Source organism: Neofelis nebulosa, chromosome 2 (genome assembly GCF_028018385.1).
Source record: "Neofelis nebulosa isolate mNeoNeb1 chromosome 2, mNeoNeb1.pri, whole genome shotgun sequence".
Lineage (NCBI taxonomy): Eukaryota > Metazoa > Chordata > Mammalia > Carnivora > Felidae > Neofelis > Neofelis nebulosa.
The window spans coordinates 136,439,073-136,456,428 of record NC_080783.1 but is presented as its reverse complement, the minus strand read 5'-3'; the positions used below and the strand labels follow the sequence as shown (position 1 = coordinate 136,456,428).

The following is a 17,356-nucleotide window of genomic DNA, read 5'->3' as shown; positions in this document are numbered from 1 at the left end:
TAATGCAGGAAAGCTTGGTCCATGGAAGATATAAAGTGTGTTTTTCCCCCTATGAGAATCAGGACAGGTATAGGTGTTAATAACAATAACAGCATTACTTACTATCAGGAATCTGTTCAGTAAGTGTGTGTGTGTGTATATATATATATATATATATATATATATATATATATATATAGTATTTCGTGATTGGAAAAATGGAAACCAAGGGTCTCCTGCTAGTTTATTGAAAAGATTATTTTCTCCTGGAGTTTCTGCACAGGAAACCTAGTGTTACAAAGGGGCATCAAGGGTCCCCGTGGTAACTGCAGGGAACATGTGTCCTAGGCTTCTGGAACAGAATGATTAAAAGAATGCGAGCCAGAGCAGAGGAATTTAGGAATCCACCAAGGATGCCTGAATGGGGTCATTGGCCCCCATCACACTCTAGAGATAGTACCATGGCTACAGACAGTTAGAAATGGAAGACGAAGTTAACTTGTACACTGTGGGGATGTCCTCAGTTGATAAAAAGAGCTTCTCTGTGTCTGTTTTGCTTATGTTGGTGGCTAGGAGTAAATTAAGTAAAAATACCTAGATTCAAAGAGATATAGTAGTTTGAGTCTTGTGAATATACGATTTTGGAAATAATTTTGTATTTAATATAAGCTTTAACATTAATAGCAAATATTTATACAATGGCATCACAGCATAACACTCTTATTTAATTCTACTATTATTCCTGCGAGTTACAAATTGTTTTAGTCCTTATTTAATGACAGAGGAAACAGTCTAAGATAACACAGGTGGTGATAGAGTGATGCCTGAAAGCTGGGCTTCTGATTTTAAATGCAGTATTTTTTCCATGACTCCAGGCTACAAAGAAACTGCTTTCATGTTCAAGTGATTCACGTAAGTTCATTTCCCAACATTTAAAAAAAAATTTAACGTTTATTTTATTTTGAGGGAGAGAAAGCGTCATGGGAAGGGCAGAGAGAGGGCAGAGAGAGGGAGACCCAGAATCCAAAGCAGGCTCAAGGCTCTGAGTCATCAGCACAGAGTCCGACGTGGGGCTTGAACTCATGAACTGCGACATCATAACCTGACATTTCCCAACATTTTAATAACTCACTTCTTTGTTCATTTTCCAAGTATTTGTTGAGTATATGTTTTGTAGTAGTTTCCTCATCTATAAAATGGGAATAATAATTCAGTAAAACCTTGGATTGTGAGTAACTTGTTCTGCAAGTGTTCTGAAAGACAAGCAAACATTTCTAATAAATTTTAACTTGATACACGAGTGATGTCTTACAATACGAGTAGTATGTGATGCTGAACGTCACACGATTACAACTGAGCCAATGGGTCTTGAAATTCACTTTGGTACACAAGTGCTTTGGATTGCAAACGTTACAAGCATTACAAATTTGTTTCTGGAACAAATTACGCTCGCCAACCAAAGTTTTAGTAGTACCTACCTCATAGGCAACTGATGATGTAAGAGCTGAGGTATAAATTGCTGTGCATGGTTTTCAATAAAACTTAAGCATTAACTATTTTTATTTACCTGATATAAGCATATACAGAGTGTAGTAGGGACATGTATTAAATGGACATGTAAGAGTGAACACTGAAAACTTGAGATCGAAATGTGCCACTAAGGTGATAATGATGAGGGTAGTGATAGTTGAGGCAGTAGTGATGGGGGTGAGGAGTGGCACAAGGAATATTATTTTATATATTTTTGGAGAAAAAAAGTTTACTTCTTTATTTCTTCTCCAAAAAAAAAAAAAAAGAGTAGAAATGACAAATAAATGTAGATGGATAAATTCTGTAAGTTTTAAACTGTTTTGAGTCGTCAGTCTATTTGAAAAATGTAGCAAATTGGCTAATAAACTGAGCACTGTTAAGTATACTGACCTGGCCATAGAACTTTCTTTCACCTTCTAAAACTACGTCATTCTTTCCTGGCTGCATTAGTCAAAGATAAGATGATTATTAAATTGCATTGTTGTATTTAATGTTTACTAACTTTCTCAAACTGTGTTCTGTGGAATACTGGTTATATTATTAATAAATAGTGGAAATAATAATTCAGATTTTTAAAGAAGCCACGTGACAACAATAGCAATGGCAGATAATGCAACATCTCTTATTTTTTCATTCTGAGTTTACATTATTTCAATATTTTATCTAAAAATTTGAAGAAAAGATATTATACATATACATTATTGTTGCTTGATATTTTATTATCTCAAAGGTTTAAGAACCCATGAGCTAAAAAATGTAAGATGAGCTAAGTTAGGAGAAAATTGAGAAAAGATTGTTGGTAACTGGTCTTATTTCTACCACTAATCAGCTATGTGACTTCAGAAAATTAATTACCCACCATGGACCTTAGTTGCTTCTTCTCTTTTCTTTCCTCTATTTACCACATCATTTTTAGGAGTGAAATACTTTGTAGTATCCCTGTGTGCTCATCCATCACTCTCCGCCCCCATCCCCAGGTCAGGTTTCTGCTACCTGAAGCCTTATGGAGCCTGTTTGAAAACTGGAAGTAGCTGAGCTCCCAGGTCCTTCCTGGTTTTTACCATCTTTGATTCTGGTTTGAAGTTCTTAAACAGGCATTGGTGATTAGTGCAGTGCTGGGTTAGGCCAAGATCTTAGCATCTGTAGGCAGCTATCTCATGAGTTACATTATCTACATATTTTTGGTATTCTGATTACACTGTAATAATTTATATATATAATAAAAAATTGCTTTAAAATATTTTTGGTACCAGGCAAGGAATTATCAAAATATTTAAACATTTCACATTTTAATAGTTTTTTTTTTAAGTTTATTTATTTATTTTGAGAACGAGAGAGCGTAAGTGGGGGGGAGGGACAGAGAGAAAGGGAGAGAGTCCCATGTAGGCTCCACACACTCAGTGTAGAACCCCACGAGGGGCTCCATCTCACCACTGTGAGATCATGACCTGACCTGATATCAAGAGTTGGATGCTTAACCAACTGAGCCACCCACAGGCCCCAAATTACTTTTTTTTAAATATATTTTTTTTAAGTAATCTCTACACGCAATGTGGGGCTCAAACTCACAACCCTGAGATCAAGAGTCACATGCTCTTCCGACTGAGCCAGCCAGGTGCCCCAATAATTCAACTTACTTTGAATTTCAAATTACTCAGAAGGGCAGGTTTCTACTGCTCCTTGTTTCACAACTAAACAGAAAATTAATTTTTAGAAAGAATTCAAAATATGTATTCTATGTATTTTTTACTTGCTCATATAACATCATCATGACTGAGCAAGCAACTAAAAGAGCATCTTCTAATAATATATTCTAATAAGAAGTGATACTTTGAATAGAATAAGTGAATATCACCGTTGTCAAGTCTTTGATTAGCCTAACCAACTTTTTCCTTACCCTTCTCCAACAAGAGAGAATATTTTTCCCTTTTATTGCAGCTAAATGATAAAACTTGGTTCTTTTACATTTTTCATTGCTTTTCTCTCATCTGAATCTTTTCTCAGTGCTTTTTTCCAATCTCAGAACTAGTCACACTAGGTCACCACTGGGACATTAAATTTATGAGGGGTATAGACAGATTGGAGAAGACCGTGACTAGACTTGAAGCCATGTAATTTAAGAAGAGGTTGAAAGAAAGGTTGAGGATTTTAATCCGGGTAAGACTAAGGGGAAGAAGTGGTCTGAGGGAGCTGCCTTTGCATTTTTGAAGAGGTGTCATGTTCAAGAATGACTAAGGGTGTTCAGGATGGCCTCAAGGGGCAGAATTAGAACCAGACATATTTTGGTGCCATATCGTATTTTGGAGCTGCCTCCAGCAGTGAGTTTTCTAGCTCCAGTGTGCACAAGCATAGTCTGCAGACTGTTTTTCAGGGTGTGAAAGGCAGGATTCAAGGGATGTTCAAAGAGTCACTGTTGTTGAGACATTTCTATACTTAACTGTTAAATGTCTATGTTTAACATTACCTTTCTTTTCTTCATTTAATGACATCTTAATTCTCTTAGCATTTTCTTTATATGTGAAATAACTTTCTTTATGGTTGTTTAAAATAAAAGTCATTTCCTACCACTTCTGTTAAGCTGGATGATTGGAAAGAAGTTTCTTCCATTATCTTCCTCCACAGACTGAAATCATGCCTTTATTATGAAACTACAGCCAATAGGAACACTGACCTCATGATAATTGAGAGAATAAAGTGTTTTATGATCTCATTAGAATCTTGACATGGATGTGTGCTGTGTGTGCACTAGCTTGTTTACAATTTTTCTTGTAGAATTTTCTATATCATTTAGATTGTGTAGATTTTGGTTTAGAAAAATTTGATTATACTGATAATCACTTATTTTTCTTTCATGCAACATTAAAAAATTACTTATAGAGTCTTAACTTCAAAAATTTCATTATAATATACATACTGTAAATATAAGGAAAAATAAACTTTTTCTTTTTGAGTTCTTAATTTGCAGGATTTCTTTTCATTCAGGTCATAATTCCTTTATAACTAAATTTCTTTATAACCAAAATTTCTTTATAACCAAAATTTCGAAACAAGCGAATTATATGAAAGAAATGTTTTTTGTATATTTTGTATATTTATTTTGTTCAGTTGAAGCTACTGTCTCTGAAAATACAGGTTTAGAGTTCATTTAGACTGTGAAATTAAAAGTTTATGTGTTGAATGAGAACGTGGGCTTCTTTTTCTCATGCAATTTTTCTAACACAACACTGGGATGAAAAGTTGTTAGGAAATTTGCAAGTGAATTTAGATTCTACCCAAATTTAAATCGGCGAATTTGGAAACAGATTGCCATCATTGAATTCAGACTTCTAAACAAAGGGGGTAAGTTTATTGAGACATTTATTTGCTTTGCTTTTGTATCTTTCACATATAAAACCTGTTAGAAATTTTCAGTAAAATAATTTGATTTGGCCAACATGATTGTTGACACCAAGACTGGGAGAATATCAGGCAAAATTCAAGTCATTGTATGACTGCGGACAACATGTTTGAGAGATGTCTTCTCCTTTAGAACTCCACAGCCATGACCAGTGGACTATAAAACATGGAATGCATCTCAACACTGAAGAACATTACAATTCACCTTTCAGGACTTTTACAGTTTTAAAAAACTCTTTTGAGGTATTTTTTCCTCATGTGAAGATTAGGGTACAGATGATGCTGTATAGGTATAGGGTATAGTAAGTACTGGTTAATGATTCTTCCAGCTTTAAATTTATATGGTTCTGTCCTTAAAGATTTGGATGTTAGGGGTTTTTTTTTGTTTGTTTGTTTGTTTTGTTTTGTTTTTGTTTTTTTTACTCTCTTACAAGGACGTGTTTGATTAGAATTACTGACGTGTTCTCTTTTTTCTGAATAGCTAAGAAATACACACACACACACACACACACACACATATAACTTATGAGAGCAACAACAAAAAAATCAAACCACTCAGGTTTCCAAAAGCACTTCATATTTATTTTTTGTTCCCATTTAGCTTTTTGGAGAATCGGCAAAGCTGATTAACGGTCTAAGACCAGGGAGTTGAGTTTTACTCGCTGGCCTCACTGCGCTCCTTCAAAGTCCGCCCGGCAGCTCTTCACTTGTGCGCCCCCTTTCTCCCAAAGGCGGGCGCAAATCCCTTTCAGTTTCTGAGAAACCACATAGAGCGCATGCTCTTACGATGGTGGATCTGTAGCGCCATTTTCATACCGAAGGCTTTAATTAGGCACGTCTGTAGGATACCCAGTATTAAAGTTGTTCAAACAGTGTGAGGAGCCTCACAGAAACAAGACAAGGGCTTTTTGGGACGAACCACTCCCTGCAGCACTTCAGCTAAGACGTAAAGAGATTCTTTTGTGTTAATTTCCCCCGTGGACGAGTGGCCCTCTCGTGTGTCGCTAGTTCCCTCCCCGCTCCACCCCTCTCCCGCCCCGGCTGGCTTCGCTTCCCCGCCCCCCTCCTCGACCAGAGCAAGATAAAGGTGAGGCATTTGTGATGATTTTGCGGCCACAGTGGCAGTCCAAATGAGAGGACGTGGGGGACCGGATGGGAACGTTTTCCCCTGTGAGAACAAAGCACAAGTTATTTCAAAGTCCAGTATGTGTAGAGGAAACCGGTACATGTTCTTTTGAGCTAGGAGGTAGCGCTTTTTTGATTTTATTTTTTATAAAGGTGGAGATCCATCAGGGGTGGGGGGCTAGGGTTGCTACAAAGATTTGCTATATATAGGAGGCGGAGCGCGGAGCTCTGAGGTCTTTTAAGTGTGTGTGTGCGTGTGTGTGCGCTCGCGCAAGAGTTTAAGAGAATGTGGGTGATGGGGCGCGCAAGAGAGACAGAGAAGAAAAATCTGGAGTGGGAGAAGACTTAGTGCAGAAAAGGAAGGGGGGCCGGCGCGTCCTTGCCTGGGAAGCCGCAAAAGCGCCCTTCCCTACCTACTCCCTACTCCACCGTTTCATTCATAAGTTTCTAGTCTGGAGGCCCCGCCCGGCTCCCCTGGGCCCAGGGCCCCGTTTCCTGTACAGCAATTGGTGGACGGCAACAAAGCCTTAGCAACTGGCTCCTAGTGACATGTGGGCCGCCTGGTAACTGGGGCGCGGGGCCGGCGCCGAGAAAGGAGCGGGGCTGTCCCTTTAAGGGATGGCCGCGGAGCCGTGAAAGTGGAGGGGGCCGGGGGAGGGCGGGGAGGAAGGTCTGAGGGCGGACCTAGGGGGAGGAGGAGGAGGAAGAGTTGCTGCTGAAAGGAGGTGGCGAAGGAGGAGCCGGAGCAGCTGCTGCCAGCCCGCGGGCACCGGAGTTCTGCCCGCTGCCGCACGAGTAGCCACGGGCGCGATCGGGGCAGACGTCTCCTCCTCCATGATCACTTTGGGAGCGGGGGGAAGACTTTGCCCTGCCGTGAGAGCTGGTCTGCGTTTTCCAGGCGCGGCGGCGGCGGCGGAGCAGCCGCAGCAGCCGGGTCCGAATCGGAGCGGCCACAGCCTGGGGCGTGTGCGCCCCGCGCGGAGCGGGCTCGGGTTCCCCACGGAATGTCCCCGGGGCGCCCGGCGCGCTGACCCCCCAGCCGCCTCCGCCTTCGGCGCCTGCTGCCTCGCTCCGGCGGGCGCGGTGTTCGGGACTGCAAGCTTCCCGGCTCCTGGGCAGTGGGGAAGCCCCCGGGGGCGGGTGACCTCAGCTGTCCACGACCCAGCCCTCCCCCGTGCGTATCTTGCTTAAGATGGCAGCGGAGTCAGGGGAACTAATCGGGGCTTGCGAGTTCATGAAAGGTGAGGAGCAGCCGCCCCACATCCTCCAACCCTACCTCACCCCCAACTCTTCACTTCTAGCCCTATGTCCCAACCGCCGCCTCCGGCTTCTCTTGGGGTCCCCAGTGTCCTGCAGCGGCTGCGCGCGCTCTCGTCTCCTCTCGCTACTGTCCTCTCCCAGAGGACCCCCTGCTTCCGGCTTCTCTGTCTTTCTTGCGTCCCAGGTTCCCTCTGCAGCTCCCTCGGATGGCCTCCCTGCCCAGTAGTGGGACAGCGCGGGGTTCCGCCGGACTTTTGCACGCAGGGGCTGGTGGGGATCCCGCTCTGGGTGATTTTTTTTTTTAGTCTCCTTTATCCCGCTCGGTTTTCGGGACACTCCCTCCCTGCCCACCCCCCCCCCCCCCCCCCCCCCGCTCCCGCATCACACCTCCCTGTCTCTTACTCCTTTCCTCTTCTTGAAGTCTTCGATGCTGCAGGCTCGCCTCTCTCTTCCCCTTCTGCAGTGGCTGAGGTCTGGAGATTTCTGAACCAAACTTGCATCTTCAGTTCTATGGGTACCCCAGCTTCTATCTGGGCCCGTTCGCCTGGAACAGGGGAGATATGGGAACTGCCCCAGCTGAGTCTCTCAGTCAGGTCCCCTCCTCGCCTCTCTGTTGTGCTCTTGAGTCTCTGGGTTTCTGGGAGAGATCAGGTTTCTGCAAGAATTCCACGTGTTAATAGAATCTTTAAATAATGGGTAGCAGTTATTAGTTTGATCTTTCCTGTAGTACCACCACCCCTGCCCACCGTTCAGCTTCCCTACTTCTCATATGTTTTCTCCCATCTTTTAAACTTGTCTTTCAGATCGGTTATATTTTGCTACTTTAAGGAATAGACCAAAAAGCACAGTAAATACCCACTATTTCTCCATCGATGAGGAGCTGGTCTATGAAAAGTAAGTTTCTATTTTTTTTTCCCCCCTCAACCGTGTAGCTTGTTGGCTCTTTGGTGAGGGAACAACACTATGTGCCTCTATGGCAGGTTTATTCAGTTTCCCCCAATGGTGCAAGTAACAATACCATTTTCGGGAAGACTCAGATGCCTGAGGAGAGGTGCAGAGCAAGTTAACATCATTTGAACCTGTCGACACCCCAGTCCTTTTAGACCTCTGTCTATATTAGCTCTTCCTACTGCCACCACAAACTGCAGCCCTAGATACCTAACACTCCCCAGAGTAGGACCAGGGAGACACTGTCCTTGCCAGACTCTCTAATTGGCTTGTGAATCAGCCACCCAGTATTTATGGAGCACCCACAGAGTATAGGGAAGCGTGTGTATTACAGGTGCTTCAGCTTTACAGTTCACAAGGCTTCTGTTGTCTCTCAGGATGTTTTCGTTTCTGCGGCTCATTTTTGGAAAATGGGACCTGTTTAGCTGGAGGTAGCTGTACCTAAGTCATATCCATGAGTAAGATTTTACCTGTACAAGAAATTACTGAGTTATTTTATTTGGTTGCCCCAAGCTTCAGAGTAGTACTTTCTTTGTCTTTGAGGAAGTGGTATAGGAGTGATTTACTTTGCTTCTTCTATGGGAATTAGGATTTGAGAGTGTAAAATAAGAATAGGGAACTGTTGTTTGTGAAAGACCAATAGTTTACAGGAAAAAGATATCTTAATATTTCAAGGGTAATAAAAATTTAATTGAAGAGAGATAAATCTTTGTTCAATAAAAGCAACAGATAATAAGGAATAAGAAGGCTGAATTGACTTGATTACGCTCTCATTAAAAAGAGCTGGTGTTTCAGAGTAGTCCAATATCTTCTAACTTAAACATTTAACTTTACTCTCTTGTTGTTAAACCAAACATGCAATTCAATGAACATAGTTAAATGAACCATAGTGACCCTCATAAGCTTCCTAGGACTTGTCCTGTTAAAAGGGATTTTGGCGGTTCTGCCTAATTTGTGGGTACCACCAAGGCATTTGAAGAGTGAGAGTATTCTCGACTTCGAAGAGTGTATCTTTTATTTGAGGGCAAACCATCTTTAACTGTCACTTCATCATAGGGATTCTTGAAACTGATGTCTTCAGAACATTTCTCTTAGTGGTACTGGGGGCAGGATGCTTCTTGAATGGCTGAAGTCAAAGTGGGAATGAAAGAGCCCTTTGCTGCTGCATATGAATGCTGCCGGGAGGAGGTCTAAATCCCTGGTGTCAGATTGCAGCCATGCTCCTAGACGGAACGGAGTAATGTGTGGCCTGCTCCCCCGACCCTACCCCGTGTACCTGGCTGATGTCACTGCTAGCAGTGTTTATTGAGTGTTCACTATATTGTTGGGAGTGTGCATTTTTGTTGCTTTCTTTTAGTGAGTTTCAGGTTTGGGGACCTGAATCTTGTGAGTCTGACAGTAGGGACTGTGTATGTGCCATTATGTTCCACTCTGCAGTGGCTGACGGGCCAGAGGTTGTTCGGATGTCATGGAACAAGCTTCAGTCATTGAGGTCTGAATTGCTTCTTTAGAGATTGCTAAATGGTATAGTTCTAGCAGAAAATTACACATAGCCACCGAACGCAGCACTCAGTGGTTTTTTGATTGTAGTATTGATATATGGAGAACATTTTTTTGTGCATTTTAAGGTTGGTATTTTAGGATAGGGCTACAAATCACATTCCTCTTGTATTTAAAACAATTTTTTTGATAGATGTTTATTTTGAGAGAGAGAGAGAGAGAGAGCATGAGCAGGGGAGGAGCAGAGAGAGAGGGAGACACAGAATCCAAAGCAGTCTCCAGGCCCTGAGCTGTCAGCACAGAGCCCAATGTGGGGCTCGAACTCACAAACCATGAGATTATGACCTGAGCCAAAGTCGGACGCTTAGCCGACTGAGCCACCCAGGCGTCCACACATTCCTCTTGTATTTATTCTCCTGTGTTTCCGGTGTCTTATAAAGAAAGACTTGCTGGAGAGACCATCCTAATTATGTTGTGAGTTTTGATGTCATTTGAAACTATAAAGAGGACTCCGGCCTGGGCAGAGCATATACCTCTTTCAGTTTGGACGTGCCCAGCTACTGTGCCAGTGCAGTGGCTGTGGTTCTGATTAGCCATCATTCCATCTTTTTTTGTTATCCCAACCTCTTACACATGCTAGATGCTGGAGAGGATACAGCGGCGATGGATGCACATAATACCTTCGAGGAGCTGCACGCCTGTAGGGAGGATGACAGCGGTGCAGTCAAAGGGATAGAAAGAGAACTGACTTTAGGTTGACATAGCCCCTGTACTAAGAAGAGTTCCCAGGCAGGTGAGAGCACATTTGATTGCCGTGTTTAGAAAAGGCTTCGTGGAGGAGGAGTTACAATTGGTTTGAAGAACAGACAGAGTTTTATCTGGCAGAGATGTGAGAGGAGAGATCCCAGAAGCAAGAACAGCAAGGATGAGGAGGGAGGCTCCGGAATGGATTCAGGGAATAGGAAGTCCCCCAATTAGCCTGGTGTGTATGCAGGTCCAAGGGGGGTGTGCAGTATGAAGTCAAAAGGTCAGTGGGGTGCAGATTGAATGCCAGGGTGGGGATCTGCAGTTTCCTTGTATACCATTGGACCCTTCTGTGGGTTTTGGGGCAGTCCATGGTATAACTGGATCTGGGCTAATTGCAAATGGTGGTAAACATTTATTGAGTGTTTAAATGCATGCTGGTTGCTGTTCTAGGTGCCCCACAATGCTTAATTATTAATTCATTTTATTTTCACAACAATTCTGTGAGGCTGGTACTATTATCCTTAGCGTGCAGAGATGATGAGAGTAGCATACGGAGAGGTTAGGGAACTTGCCCAAGGTCACAGAGTTAAGATACAGCAGAGCTGGAATTTGAAACTGAGCCCTCTGGTTCTGGAGTACATCTGTCTTCTCTCAAAAAGTTAGTAGGATTGGGGCTCCTGGGGGCTCAGTCGGTTAAGTGTCCGACTTTGGCTCAGGTCATGATCTCACCCTTCGTGAGTTTGAACCCTGCATCGGGCTCTGTGCTGACAACTCAGAGCCTGGAGCTTGCTTCAGATTCTGTGTCTCCCTCTCTCTCTGTCCCTCTCCTGCTCGCACTCTGTCTGTCTCTTCTCTCTCAAAAATAAATAAACATTAAAAGAATTAAAAAAAAAAAAAGTTAATAGGATAGCATCCTTAAAACGAGTTAGGGTGGAAGTAGAAGCCCACTTAGAAAAATTCTGGAATGTTCAAGGGGAAGAAATAAGTGCCTAGATGAGGATTGGTAGCAATGGTGATAGAAAGAAGGGATCTGAATCCATGTGACTGGCAGTAGATCAGGTGGGTGGGTTGAGGGGTGCTGAGGAAAAAGAGGAGGTGAAGAAGGCCTTAAGACAGCCTGGGTCCTGGTGAGCCTGCTGGGACCATTAACTGAACAAGAAGTAGGGCAGAAGAGTCGGCTTTAGTGGGGAGATCAGGCATTCCATTTTGGTCAGGTTGAATTTAAGGAATTTTTTTTTTTTAATGTTTATTTATTTTTTTATTTTTTAATTTTTAAAAAAAATTTTTTTTCAACGTTTTTTATTTATTTTTGGGACAGAGAGAGACAGAGCATGAACGGGGGAGGGGCAGAGAGAGAGGGAGACACAGAATCGGAAACAGGCTCCAGGCTCCGAGCCATCAGCCCAGAGCCTGACGCGGGGCTCGAACTCACGGACCGCGAGATCGTGACCTGGCTGAAGTCGGACGCTTAACCGACTGCGCCACCCAGGCGCCCCGGTGTTTATTTATTTTTGAGACAGAGAGAGACAGAGCATGAACGGGGGAGGGTCAGAGAGAGAGGGAGACACAGAATCGGAAGCAGGCTCCAGGCTCTGAGCTGTCAGCACAGAGCCCGACGCGGGGCTTGAACTCACAGACCGTGAGATCATGACCTGAGCCGAAGTCGGACGCTTAACCAACTGAGCAACCCAGGCGGCCAGGAATTTAAGAGATACCACATAGACTTGAAGTTCTTAAACTTGGGGATTTTTTTTCCAAAAGAGATGATAAAACTGTGAGAATGATGTGATTTTGGGGGAGAAAGAGAAGATATTAAGGTCTGTATTTCACAGGCAGGGCCAGGAAGAGGAAGCAGGGGAAGGAGGAGGAAATAAACAGAGGTGGACCAACACTGGAGAGAGAGAAGAAAGGGAGGAGGGACAGAAGCCTGGGAATCCATCTTGTCAGCTCTACTTCTTTAGGACGTGTAGAATGAGAGAGATTGCAAAGCCCCTAGAAGAATGTGTAGTAACCTCTGTTCTGTCTGTGGAGGAGGTCTTGTGGTGGGAAAAATCTTGACTATCATATCATAATGTACATGTCTCTAAGGAGAGGAGTATGTTTATATGCATTGTCACACAGGCCTTGCGCAACCTTGTAACTCTGTACTTATTTGTTGAATGTATAAATGAAATGCTGCCTTTCTGGATAAATTATCACCTTGAAAATGCAGCTATTATTTATGAATCAGTAAGTAGTCTCTTTAAACATTAGGCTGTAGGTACTCTGGACACAGCTGTGTTTTGTGCAGGTGTTTAGTTAGTTCTAAGAGGATAATAGCACTCCATGATTGAAATGGCAACCTTCTGAGAAGCTGGTGGAGAAAATTTAACAAAGTGGCCTCATGATGTGTGGCTGTTTATTAGAAATGAGGGTCTGAATTTTCTGCTTGATCTTAAAACAGAATTTATCACATTAATATAAAGGCTTGAGCAGTTTTAGTAAAATGTGGTTGATAAGAAAGCCATACATTTGTCCTTGGGTTGGGATTTCACAGATGAGAATAAAAATTAGAGTATGAACTAACACACTTGTGGCACAAAAGTAGCCCAATAAAAAGAGAGCCTTTCAAAGATTTATCTGTATTTGATTAAGGTACAAATAATACACAACTCTCCAGAAAGGCTAATTCTTTAGTTTTGGAATTGGGCCCTGTAATCCAAATAGAGGCTTACTTTTTTATAACTTGGCTCAAGTTTTTTTGGCTCAAAAGTTAGAAAAATGAAGTATGTTAATTGTTATAACCTTTGCATGCCCCTCCTGACTGTGATGATGGGTATAGGGTTGGATGTTAATGCATAGAAAGCCAGTTTGCTATGAAGGGTGGTGGAGAGGGTGTTTATTTTTAGCCTTGTCCATTTTCATCTCTTCTCTCCTTACGTTTGCAAAGGAAAGGTGTTGAGAATGCAGGAGAGAATTTTCATGGACATACTCTGGGGACTGAATATTAAGCAGTGTCTGAAGTGACTCGAAGCATTTCACCAAATGGTTTTGCATGGAAGAATGAACAGCCTCTAATGAGGACTAATTAGCTAAACTGAAGATTTAAATAATTTAAAATGTTCAGTTTTCACTTAAACTTTATTAAAACACTCTGGTATTAATGCAACCAGGAATTTTTGGATAAATCACGTATAGAAGAATGATTTCTTTGATAGTCTGTAAAATAGGTTTGAGTCAGAATGTGAACCTAGGACATCTTTGAGAGAAATACAGAAAAACTTCCCTTGCCTGGAAATATTTGTGGGACTGGAGTTTTTAGGTGAGAAGAAACCCTTTTGGTTTTCAAATTTTATTTTAAATTTAATATGTAGCAAGTAGGCTAATTTAATGGAAAAACTAATGCCATTTATGGACATGCACACGTTCACACACGTATGATCATATAGAGTCTTAGGGCCATCATTTGGTACCCCAGCTGTCATTGTAAATTGCTATGATATTGACAGAAGAGAAGATATAGTTGAATTTGGAGACATATTCCCCCATGGGAATAAAAATAAAATCATAATAACAGCTTACATTTATAGTCCTGGGCCAGCACCTAGGAGTCGGGTGCTGTTATTATCACTACTTTACAGATGAGGAAGCTGAGGCTCAGTCGGGTAAGCAGAGCCAAAGGTCACTGAGCTAGTAGTTAAGTTGCTGAGCTGGGATTCAAGCCATAGGTAGTTGGCTTTGGAGTTCATGCTGTTATGCTCCCAGCAGGTTCCCAGTTGTCTTGAGCCCGAGGCTGGTGGGGAGGGTGCAGTACCAGCTCTACACCCCTGCCCCACACACTTGGCCCTTCTGACTTGAGTGGGGAATGGCTTTGGTAAGAAAGTGCCACCGACAGTGCGTGTACCAACTTTATGTCCAGGTTATATCTGGGAATGTGTGGTGGTAATTAAAGTGTTTTTCCCACTTTGTGGGTGTAATTTTGCTTTTTCTCCTTTCGGTGGACTGCCAGAGAGAGAGAGAGAGAGAGGGAAGGAATAAATTGAGCTAATTATCATTATGTATTAATAGGATGGATGAAACAAAAGCAGTCCAGTTTTCATAAGCTTATGAAAACTTCTTTTGCAGGCTGTCCAGTGAAATGTTCTTGCTGCTTAAGTGGTGTAACTTAAGATATAAATTTGTGCATAGAATTCTCTTAAAACTCAGAAAACTTTGTAGCTTTTGAGAGACAGTGGGTTTACACTTCCTTCTCCCTTTCTCCTTTCTTATGTCCTAACCTTGCAAAAATTACCCAGTATTTTTTCAGGGCCACTTTTTTCATCCTCTGTTTTGAACACATGCCTTTTAAGTGTGTGTGTATATGTGTATTTTAACCAACAGTACTACATAGTATATGTGATGAGGAAATGCACAAATCTGTATACACTAACCAGCCAATTTTAAATTCAGTGATATACCAGAGCCAAATTTCACTTTCTAGGTATAGATTTATTTAAATACTTGCTGTTTTGGACCCATTAGGCATTCACAATGGGTAGTCTGTCTCTAATCTTCATAAGGACACATTATTTTTTAGTTCTTTCAATTTGTTTGAGATAAGCCTGACAGAAACATAAAATTTAACTACGGTGCTAAGGATTCAGTTAAAACTAACAGGGCTGGTCTTAATCAGGCTGCCTGACACATGGATCCAAATAGCCGGGCTGTAGGAGAGAGTCCAATGGGGAGCAGTTGGCCGTCCAAGTTCTGACTATGCCAAGTCACCGTGGGGCGGCTTCATTATTTTGTTTGAAGTAGATTCCTAAGACATCAGATGTTCTCAGTTGTAAGTTCATAAACACATTCCAAAGCCGAAAGCAAATGACTTTTACTAACCCAGAGCTTAATGCACCTTTGTGCTTAACAAAAGCAAAAAGAAAAAGAAAAAAGACCCTTGACACATTTTCACAGGAGGTGAAAAAAGCGGGACTTAAGACTTGGAGGTGGTTGAAAATTGCTGGAGGAGAAACATTTAGATGGGATAGATTTTGGTGCAGAGCGCTGTGCTAATGCTTCGAGGATAGACAAATACGTACAGAAGGCAGTCGGAACAAATACTGTGAAGGGCGATATATGACAAAAGCTGCAAAGGTATGTGTTAGGAATCCAAGAAACGAAGAGGTTATTACTGCCCGGGGTGATAAAGACTACACAGAGTGATATTTGAACTAGCTCTTGAAGGGTGTGTAAGAGCGAAGAGTTTATGTTATCTCTGTGAGGACAAGTACTATCTGTTTTTGCTTTCATTGTATCCCTACACCCCGCACAGTGCCTGACATGGAGGTGGTGCTCATGAAATTTTAGCTGAATGAATGAATGAATGAGTGAGTGAAAGAGGAAGGAAAAGAGAGAAAGAAGAGATTTCCAGTATTTGGAGTTGGCAATATTCCATTAGGTGACATGAAATATTTGAATGCAGAGAGGTCCCAGGTGAGGCTGGACACATATTGGGGACGGGATCTAGGTTGTGCTGTAGAATGGCAGAAAGACTGATTAGAGCTCTGCTTTAGGCTGGGAGGCGGAGGGGTGGGGTGGGGGGGTGTGTGTGGGGGGGATGGCTCTGTTTAAGCTGTGGCAGGATTGGATTAGGGCGGTAGCAATGGGAACAGAAAGGCCAGATGGAGGAAGAGGCTAGAAAGGATGGATTGAGCGTATTTGGGATTGACCACGTTGGGAGGTGGGGAGGGGGTGGTGAGGAACTGAAGGTAGGTTCAAGGTCCCTAGCTTGGGTGACTGGGAGAAAGTGGCACCTTAAAGTAGAATGTGTGTAAATCGGAAGGAAGGGTTACTTTTTTTATTGCTTGGTTTTATTTTGGGGATGGGGAAAGGAAGTAAGAAGGGGAGTTAATAATGAAAGTAAAAGAGGAGTCTTTGTCTTTTGTGATCTTTAAGGAGAAAATAGACAATGCCTGCCTGGGATATTTAGGTATTTACTTGTTTAAAAACTGAGAAGTTGGGTGGGACACTGATCTTAAGTTCCTTTCTGGCTCACTGATTTGAATTGGGATTTCTACGGGTAAATGTTGAATTTATTGTTTCTTTAAAAAAACATGCTTTAGTTTCAATTTACCTAAAAAAAACTTTGGTTTTGCTAATCATCCAAATACTTCCAGGACCACCAAAGAATCAGATGTTGAATGAGAACCATCAAAAATATCACTTTATTTATTGAAAGCGTGTACTGTTCTCAGTCTTCACAACTTGAAAACATCTTGTAAATGGTCACAATTTTTCTTTGTCATTGACAGTGAATTCCTTTATAGGAAACAGTTTGTGTGAACTATAGTTTTTGAATAAAATGTTTCACTTACTAATTTATACATTTACTATTTTGGTCTTAAAGATGTTCACATCCAATTGATGAAGTGGAGAATTTACTAGTTTGGACCTGTTCTTTTGTTATAAAATTTAATTTTCATTTGGAGAACCAGAAAAGATGGTTTATTTCACCTTTATTCTCCTTGGTGGATATACGCTAGTAAGGCATTTATCCAGTTTTTTCTGGGAATGTGGCATTCTAGTGAGGCAGCTCCTACAAAGAGTTGGGAAATCACATCTTGAAATATGAAAGCAGTTTTGTAATTTGTGGAACTTTTCTAAGATGAATCTGCATTTTCTTCTTCTTGAAGAGTTTATTGCTTTTGAGTTTCCTTTTTTTTCTGCAGTACTCAGACTGTATTATTATAAGTACATTGGTTGTACAGTTTCACCATAATTCAGGGATGGTTCTAGCCACTCCTAAGGAATCAAGGGCTCTCTGCTTATGTAGCAGATGGTGCCTGTTTGCTAAACATCTTGTGTCTTTTAGTGTTTTTAATTTATTCAGTTTTTATTGGTGACTAACTGCTATGAG

General features: G+C 41.9%; 1 protein-coding gene and 1 long non-coding RNA gene across 10 annotated transcripts in view; one reads left to right on the top strand and one right to left on the bottom strand.

Annotated features, from left to right (window-relative positions):
* Positions 1-916: 916 nt before the first annotated feature.
* LOC131504306 (uncharacterized) lies at positions 917-4,123 on the bottom strand. Its single transcript, XR_009257915.1, has 2 exons — positions 3,974-4,123; positions 917-1,168 (listed from the first exon to the last, which is right to left on the bottom strand). It is a non-coding gene; the product is annotated as an uncharacterized LOC131504306 (long non-coding RNA).
* A 1,919-nt stretch (positions 4,124-6,042) lies between these two features.
* The window catches only part of CDC14A (cell division cycle 14A), a 187,151-nt gene continuing 175,837 nt past the window's right edge, over positions 6,043-17,356 (top strand). For 8 of the 9 annotated variants that reach the window (XR_009257914.1, XR_009257913.1, XM_058716415.1 and 5 more), the window contains exons 1-2: positions 6,043-6,151; positions 8,094-8,184. Coding sequence is in view for 7 of the 9 variants with exons in the window: in XM_058716415.1 (XP_058572398.1) it covers positions 6,058-6,151; positions 8,094-8,184 (185 nt within the window). In the remaining 2 variants the exon portion in view is untranslated. Of the gene's footprint in view, positions 6,152-6,702; positions 7,272-8,093; positions 8,185-17,356 lie in introns of those variants that run through there. The other variant, XM_058716410.1, reaches the window with a different exon arrangement.